Genomic DNA, 9,904 nt, shown 5'->3' with positions numbered 1-9,904 from the left:
CTGTAAATGAAGGTGTAACAGGATCACTTTGTAGTTCCACCGCTTTTTTTTTCGTGGTTAAATTTACACTTATCTTTCACTCTACTCTTACACAACCATATTAAGTATTACTAAATTTATATATATATATATATCACGAAAAAGTTCAGTCAGCCATATATATGTGTATCTTTGCTACTCAATTACTTTGTTAAACATACAGAACCTAAATCCAAAAAAATTAAATTTTAGATGAAAGTTAGTAAAACTATTATTTGTGAATATATTAATATTCGAACACAGAAACTTTTAACTATTTACCCTATAATGTTATAATATGATGTATCAAACCTATTTTCTGGAAAGCACTAAAACATGTTGCAGCACTTCTTTCCAATTGGTAATGATACAGCCGCAAGGAAGATATCAATACTGCTTCCTGCAGTAGTCAGCCCTTTAGTAAGACACTAATCATACGTCAAAATGACTTTGCATAAGGCAGCTTAAGTTTCAGACCCTCAGAAACAAATGTCACTAAAAGTAAAATAAATTATCGTTGTTGCACATATAATTATTGTTGTTGTTCTCCAACTTGACTAGCGTCTTGTTTAGTTTTTTCCCCATGCCAGTTTGGTATCATTAATGAGGGAACCGCGTCAGATCTTAAATACTTCTCTTGCGGCAAACCAGAAGTTCATTTTTCAAATCCTTTTGAAAATCCTGTTGTTAAAAGTGAGCAGAACATATTCATGCGATATCGACATTAAAAGTGTCCATTCGTTTACAGCGGGAAACCCATGTTCTTTGAAGTTCTTCATTTTTAGGGAAACGATGGAACAATATTTCATTCGTATTACTTCCTCTATTCTTACAATGAGGTACTGCACAAGTAAGATGGCTTTCGCCCATCTTGAAACAGTAGTGTAATTGTTTATGCAGTATTTTACTTATTAGTTTGACAAAATACCGAGATACCTCCACGTGACGTCACAGACCGCAAAGAATCCTGGGGAAAATGAGAGCAGAAAGGCTATCCTGAGAGTCCCCTGAGTAAAATCTTACTTTGAATGCGAATTTTGTTCTCTTTTTATTTTATGAATGCTTATTGACTGTTGGCTATGACCACATCATTTCTATGACGTTTTACTTGAGTCTACCTTGAAAGCAACCTTCGATAAGGAACTGCCGAGGAAGCTTCATAAATATGAATTTTTTTCAAGTAGTCCTTGAACTTCAAGGAGCACTTATCTGAGGAAGCCTTAAAGTAAAGTCAAGGAACAGTTCAAGGAATGTTTATAAATATGGGCCATAGTCCTGTGCATAGAGCCAGTAATTTCGTTGCCATTGTGCTGTCATTTTAGACAAATTTCTTACTCACTTGGTACTCATTTCCAGTTAAAAGAAGTGAACAAAACTCGTTACAGTTTATGCGTGCAAAAAGTGTATTTTTTTAGAATTTGTATATTCTAAAATTGAAGAAAAGAAGTATATTGAAATTTAACGTTTTAAATGTTTGTACCATTACAGGATTTGGCTAGATACAGTGTTTAATGAGAATTAATAAAGGGACTCCTAATAGTACGCACAAAAAAAACTGGATCCCCCGCTATTAGGCACCCCTAATAAAAATGGCAGTGTAGTAACTTTGGTCACATTTTTTATATAATTTATTATTATTATATTTTTATGTATTGCTATAGTTCGTAACTTAAATTACACGCTGCACAGAATATATTAAAGTAGCACCAGAATCTGTTTATGCTTTAAGTAACAGTATATAACATCCTAATTTTTATGGTCCCATATTGGGCGTTCTTACCCAAATGACACTTACGAGCAGGAAGCATCCAGCATATGCTCACAGGTCCTTGTATTCGAACATTGTTTCTACAGACAATCGACCGCTACATGAAATCATAATATGGTGTGATGTGTTATTTAAAACATACATTCCTACGCATTTAAAAGAGAAAGTGTCACTATTGTTTTACTGTGTGGTCAGTTATAACAAAGAAAAAGCAGGATGTTATACCTATTGGAAATTCTTGTGGCGAACACTTTTTTATGTACTGCTGCAAATTACAGTAGAATTGTTGGAGGAAACGTTGCAGATATAGAGAAATATAAGTATGTTGTCCATATGGTTATTACTAGAGAAAGTGGTTCATCTATTTGTGGAGGATCTATTCTATCTCAGTATTGGATCCTTACTGCAGCACACTGTTTTGTTGAAAAGGGAGCATTTGAAAGAACTGAAGTGTTTGCAGGGCATGCGGAACTAATTCCGTCAGAACCTTTTAGCACAGGCATGGGTTTGGTTGCGTTTCCACATCCCAATTATAGTCCTGCAGATCGAACTGCTGATATTGCGCTTCTAAAACTGAAACTGGGACTAACAAATTTTCATAACTTGTCTGTTGCAACATTGCCTAAGGATATGTTTTCAAGTACAGATACACCAAACAGTACATGTATTGCGGTTGGTTGGGGTAGAAATGCTGAAAACAAACTGTCCGAGGTACTACTGGAAGTTGAGATGCCTATCTTGGATGTTAATATTTGTAATAGAATTTACGGTGGTGTTGTACATCTGAATAATACAATATGTGCTGGAGTTTTAGAAGGGGGCAAAAATTTTTGTTCCGGGGATTCAGGCGGACCTCTAATATGTGATAATGTAGTTGTAGGAGTTATTTCAAGGAATGCTCCTGATTGTGGCGAAGAAAATAATCCAGGTCTATTCACGAAAGTTGCTTCATATCTGAATTGGATTCAAGATGTAATAGCAAATAATTCTGAGGAAGATGGTTCTACATCAACAGATATTTCTACATCAACAGGTGGCTCTACATCACAAGATGGTTCTACATCAACAGATAGTTCTATATCAAAAGATGTTTCTAAATCAATTGCTCAACAAAATATTCCTAAAACTCATATCATATATCTCATCTGCATGTATATTGTCGTACACACACTTTTCAGTGTATAAAACAATTAGTGTAAAACATTTCAAAATTCGTTGTAAAAGTATGTTTGTCTTATTTTCCACGAAAATAAAAGTAGAACTTATATTCAAGAAGTAATAGCTAATAATTCTGAACAAGATGGTTCTACATCATAAGACGTTTCTAAATCAATTGTTCATCATTCCTAAAGCTCATGTCATATACCTCTTTTGCATGTATATATTCGCACAGAAACTCTTCAGTATATAATACAATTAGTGTAAAATATTAGAAATTCGTTGTAAAAGTATGTTTATCTTAGTTCCCACGAAAATAAAACTAGAAATAATAATAATAATAATAATAATAATAATAATAATATCCCAAAAATCCCATTTGAATTTACTTTCAGAGAGTATTAATCAACCTGAACGTCGGGATACTAAATCAGGAACTAGGATTTGATCTGATGAAGTGTCTGATGAAGACAACGTTACGTTGTTGAAACTGTTACACTGGAATTTAGTTTTTAATAAACAAGTGCATATACTCTGGTCAGAAGTGTTTATTATTTCTTTAGTGATTTCCAGAGTCGTGATGGATAGAGTTGCATGCAAAATGCACTAAAGTCACTACGATATATCTGGTATATAGCTGATACAATGTCTTGATACGTGGCAAAAATGCGAACTAAAGATCACACCCTCGATTCACCCACGCATTGAGCCAATAAAGTCGTTTGCACAAGGCAAAGATAATCGACTTAAATGTACTCAATTTGTAGCTTGCACATGCACCGACGTTATCGGCCGATCTTCCGACGACGACAATGCAGCTGGAGAAGCTCCCGAAAATGTAGGCAAAATCGCAGGCACCAACGTTGTCGGTGGCAATGTTTTCTAATGATTGGATACACATAATGATTGGTCAGTCATTAGTTTAGATGAAGAGAGTGAGTGACAAGCCGCTATGTATTTTTCTTTCGTTTCTTGTCTTTGGAGTGTTGTTTTTATTTTTTCTATTACAATTTATTATTATTATTATTATTATTATTATTATTATTATTATTATTATTATTATTATTGCAATAAGGTCGTTTGCACAAGGCAAAGATAATCGACTTAAATGTACTCAATTTGTAGCTTGCACATGCACCGACGTTATCGGCCGATCTTCCGACGACGACAATGCAGCCGGAGAAGCTCCCGAAAATGTAGGCAAAATCGCAGGCACCGACGTTGTCGGGGGCAATGTCTTCTAATGATTGGATACACATAATGATTGGTCATTCATTAGTTTAGATGAAGAGAGTGAGTGACAAGCCGCTATGTATTTTTCTTTCGTTTCTTGTCTTTGGAGTGTTGTTTTTATTATTTCTATTACAATTTATTATTATTATTATTATTATTATTATTATTATTATTATTATTATTCTTATTATTATTATTATTATTATTATTATTATTATTATTATTATTATTATTATTAGTAGTAGTAGTAGTAGTAGTAGTAGTAGTAGAATCTTGTCCTACAAACAACTTCGGAACAGATTGGTATTTTTCTGCAGTCTCTGTTTTGGAGTAACTACTTCCCTTTATTACATAAAGTATAAAATTTGGAAATCTGGAGAGTACTGATTTCCATCTAAATAGCTATTATCAAATAGAATATAGGAAATTTAGATAACCAACTTCCGTTGATTATTTTCTACTCCCTTTTTATTTTTGTTCTCTCTGTCTCTCTCTTTGATTGTATCTTTTCCTAACTTACTAATGTATTTAAATTCTATTATATTGCAGCATGGTGTGTTTTCGCAAACTTTTGAATAAGTGTTTTGGAAATTCGAATAATAATTTAGATTGTGTATATTCCATTCTTTAATAAAATTACTTTAGAAAAACATAAACCGTAAAATAAATATTTTATATATGGTAATATATCCAAGAACTGCATTACTAACCCTTCTACACTGCCACAAATATGTACAGTAGATATTATTCATTTCTGGAAATTAATTTAAGTGGATTTTAAATGAGTGGTAAGCTTTATCACAATTTTAGACTTTCGACTTTCGAAAAAAACTATAAATTAGTACTACTAATACTAAAATTATATTATTATTATCGTTAATGACCTGCCTGTGTTAAACGTAGTAAGAAAATAACCTAACATTATAAAGTTCCGTTTCCAGAAATCCATCAGTAATATAGAAATAACGTTTGTTTTCACATATTTTTTCAGAACTGTTCGAATATATACAGGATGGTTTAAACACTAATTATGTCACTTTCATAATGGATAGCATACTCAATTTCCAGTAGGCATGTATATCTCCGAGACACATTTAGAATAATGTCAAAAGTTTAACACACATGCTTTGTTTCCGCGTGATTCGATTGCAAATTCGGTAGTGTTCATTTGACGTACTGATCCAAAACACATTCTTATATACCCAGTTGATAGTGTTCGTCATATACTCCATTTCAGACTAATAATGCAAACTGAACAAACAAACAAAAACGAAAAGAAAAGAAAAAGAAAGGAAGGAAGAAAGAGAAAATTAAAGAGTGCTATTTCCCTACTAAATTTCTATCAGAAATACATTTTATTAAAAGTCCAAACTGTATCGTAATGAAAAGTCACAAATGTTCGAAAGCAAAAGTTTATGTTCCTCATAGATGTAGCATGTTTCGAATTTCAAGGTGAATAAAACACATTGAATTATAAGATTGAAACAAATTTTGTATTGAACTAGTATAAATAAAATTCAGTTTTCAAATAAGCAAAGGGGTTACCATTTTCTAGGCTTTCCGAAGATGTATCTGTTCCGAATATCCAGCATAGATTTCATCTCTTCCGGATATAACGTAATTTGCACAGATAGAATGAACATGTTGAGAGCTTGAACAGATCATCGTGTCAGTCTGATGATGTAGACCACCACTGGGTCAAGGATTCAAATCCATAGTGACCCGGTAATTCGATAGAGACTCGGTAACCCAGAGGATTAAAAAGTATTTTACTTATTCCCTTTCGTTTAAACAATGTTTCTCTAAGAGATGACCAACCATGGAGCTGTTATCTCCAGAGCACGAAAAACACGATGCCGAAGTTCCCAATTAATTAGATTCTCCAGACCAGGTATATCGCGCTCTTGCTTCGTTTTAACCCTGGAACATTAAGTGCGTGTGTGCGTGAGAGAGAGAGGGGGGAAAAGTGAAAGATGCAAAGACAGGAGAGGGAAACGTCAAGAAAGAGAGAGGGGGAGGGGGACGAATATAAATATGAAACATACTTATCATTGCAGTGTATGATGTAGAATGCACACACTGTTTACTCAAATTATCGCCAGTGATGCTTTGTAAGTTTTCCATCATAAGATGAATCTCTGTTTGCAGCCATTATTTTATGCGAAAAAAATCATACTAACTGATGGGGACTCGAACTTAAATTTTCGATTTGGAAGTCTACCACACTACCACTACACCACCGATAGCTTTAGCCAAACTTTGTTTAACAAATGATGTAGTGTTACCTTCTGAGAACGATAACACAAATAGTGTATACTGCACTTTCGTCAATCTTTCGTCAATCTTTCTACGAGAAAATTCAATTAGTAACGCAAAGTTAGACCAAGGTACGGAAATAATAATTTCTTGAAACATTTTAAACGTGTTCTTTGATTAACTCGTTGTGCGAAATAATAGCTATTGAAAGGAGTCATCATCATAGGAATTCTGCCCTTACTGGTAGGTCACTTGCAGCAGCTGAAAAGTTTCCATGCTCCACAGTTCTCCACTAACCTCTTCGTCTTCACGTATGATCTTTCTGTTTTATATCATCCATTAATTGTAGTCTCTTTTACCATCTGACTCTCTTTTCCGCCACCATACTCTCTATGACGTCCCTCATGATACAATTTCCTCTTAGCCAATGTCCCAACCAGTTTCTCTTCCTTTTCTTATCTATCTGAAATTGTTCTTTTCTCCCCCACCATTTCTCATTCGTTTTCCGCTCGACCCAACTAATTCTTTTGATCCTTCTCCACACCCACATTTCGAATGCTTCCAGTCATTTTTCATCACCTTTACGTAATGAAAACGTTTCCGCCCCACACAGTACAACACTCCACACGAAGCATTTCATGAGTCTTTTTCTCAACTCTCTATTCAAGGTCCCACAAAACAGACTTTTCTTCCTCCTAAAGGCTTCTTTCGCCATTCCTATCCTTGCTTTTATTTCACGTTCACACTTCATGTCATTTCTAAGAGTACTACCCAGATATCGAAAACTATTCACTTGTACTATTTCTCCCCTCCCATTTTTATATTTGACACAGACGTCTTCGTTCCAATCACCATGGTTTTTTTCTTTCTAACATTTATTTTCATCCCGTATTCTTCAAAGCCCTTCCTCAGGTTTTCTAACATTTTATTGATTTCCTTTTCAGATTCTGCAACAAGCGCCATATCGTCTGCAAATCTTATGCATCTAATCATTCTACCTCCTACCGAAATGCCGTCATCATCATGTAAACTCTTTTTCACTATCTCTTCTAGATAGATATTAAATACTCTGTAGTGGGTGAGAGGAGCAATAATTTCTTATTACTGCAACATCCACTTAATTATGCTATTCAGAGTTCAGGTATAAACCCAGCCAAGCCTCTGTCAAGCCAATGACCCTGATATAGTTTTCTCTTCTTTTGATGAAGTACTTCAAAACAAGATAACTTCATACTTAGTTAACCATTCAGTTAATTTTCAACAAATGGATATTCCTTATGCGCATAATGTTGGTTTATGGCAAGGATCGCTTGACAATAAAGAGGTGCTCTGAATATAACAAGGAATAATATAAGTGTGTAGCAATACAAAAAATATCAACGTACAACCTCTGGACTATCTATTTTTTGAGAAAATATATGATACATAAAATATAAGATACATATACGATACATAAAATGATATCATTATCAACGGCAATCAAAATGTGTTGATGAGCTGTGTATCAAGGTAAGCGAAAATTTAGAAAAGAGAAACTGAACATAGAAGGATGATTCTTAATCTATAAACCAAGCATAGAGCGATGAGATCAACAGTTATTCGCCATGAGATCTGACGAGGAAACATGAGCTTTATCATGTAAAATACCAGTAATCATGACTCGTAAGAGGAAGCCATTTTTTTAATTCCAGCAAAAAATTAAAATTCTTAAAATATGTCATGTGATCTCCAAGAACCAATCAGAATCATCGCAACTTTCTTTTGTCAATTCAGTATAACTAACAGTGACAATAATACTAATGTTATCTGAATCTACGTTTATTTTTCTGTTATTTTTTCAATTATATATTCCTTAATATATTATCATTAGTACCTGGAACGTAGGATTCCAGATACATCCTGAACCAAAATAACAAATTTAACATCTTAGTGTAACTATACATACTTTGAATTGTAGTGTGGAAGCATTTCAGTGAACTAACAACGTTCGCGAAAATTAGATTAGTAGCGCACTCTTAAGTTATGGTATTTAACATTGGAGTAATTCAAGTTGCGAATGATATTCATTACATTAACATTTTTCTGTTCAAATGTCAATTACTAATTTTGCAGTGTTTTTTTTTCAGATTTCAGTTCATTCTCCGTATGATACACCTACATCATTTCAAACATTAGACATATTCCTAGTGGTGTCTCCTAAACACGATATGATGATATTTACTAGTACTCCAGAGATTGCAACGTTAAGTGTTCGCCAGAGGAAGTGTCTGCTAAGGCATGAGGGTAAACGTCTACTGACTACCAGATATGGATATGGTTCTTGCATTATGGAATTACGACTGAAATTTGTGAAACACATTTGCAATTGTGTTCCTCATATTTATCTGCCTACAGGTAACGTATTTTATATTAGTATTACTTTTTGTTTGTCAGTACTAGCGATTGAAACCATTGCAATCAGTATATTTTTTGGCATTATGATATAAGGAATATATATATTTCATTTGTGGAGGACTATAACTAGAGAAAAATTTTATATATATATATATATAGATAGATAGATAGATAGATAGATATAGATATAGATATATATATATATATATATATTCTCTAGTTATAGCAACCCTATTAACAGTAAAACGCCTAGTGTTTTGGGATACATAATTTGTGATAATTTTTAACAGTGTTTCAATTGTTCCTATTTGCTAAGGAGCATATTTTACGCTTCCTCATTGTTTTAGTAAGTTTTCTTGCACCACTGATGGTGAAGTCATTTTAGTCACCTGATCAATTTGCACCTATCAGGAGATGTTATTACCATTGTATCGCCTTGGATTGTCTGCAATAGGCGGAAAGCATCGCATCCCGTTAACAGCTTCTTCTTGTCGTTCAACGAACGAAACGTATAGATTTTGTATTTTACTGATTAGTACATCATTATATCAGCATTATATGTAAGTATTCGACGAACCATTTATATTTAACAGCTAAATATGTACATAAGATTTTCATAAAAATAATATAGTTGGATGAGGTCTGGCCATTCGAAGCTTCCGAATCATTGAACTATATACTATTCTACTTAAGCAATACATAGTTTTTTTTCTATCCAGTAGTGAGAATAAAATTAAGAACTCTCAATGACGTGAACCTCAGTGAACGTTAATACAACTTTTATTTATCGAGCACTATTGTTATTTTATGGGAGGTGATATTAAGGAGAAAAGTAATGAAATCGATTTTTAAATAAAGTGTTAGATTACTCTCAAAAGTAGTTAAACTACAAGCATAGTCATTCAGTAGTTTTGTTGTTGAGTAAAAGGTAAAAGTGTTCCATCCGTTAATATTCATTATAGTTGTAGGATTAAGGTAGGAAGTAAGTAACTTGGAAATAAGTAATATACAAATAAGTAACTTGTGTATTTTGATCTCCTTCTGTGTTTTTGATATGGTTAAAAATCAACTAGGTAG

The 9,904-nt window shown here is 33.4% G+C and overlaps 1 protein-coding gene across 1 annotated transcript; it reads left to right on the top strand.

Annotated features, from left to right (window-relative positions):
* The first annotated feature begins 1,993 nt into the window (after window positions 1-1,993).
* Window positions 1,994-3,877, top strand: LOC145683272 (trypsin-like). The gene has a single exon (XM_081754637.1). It carries the CDS (start codon window positions 2,003-2,005, stop codon window positions 2,969-2,971), a length of 969 nt encoding a protein of 322 aa, XP_081610763.1. The 5' UTR covers window positions 1,994-2,002; the 3' UTR covers window positions 2,972-3,877.
* The last annotated feature ends 6,027 nt before the right edge of the window (window positions 3,878-9,904 follow it).

This window comes from Thermobia domestica, chromosome 4 (genome assembly GCF_964235325.1).
Source record: "Thermobia domestica chromosome 4, izTheDome1.hap1.1, whole genome shotgun sequence".
Lineage (NCBI taxonomy): Eukaryota > Metazoa > Arthropoda > Insecta > Zygentoma > Lepismatidae > Thermobia > Thermobia domestica.
This window is presented reverse-complemented; position numbering and strand designations above follow the sequence as displayed.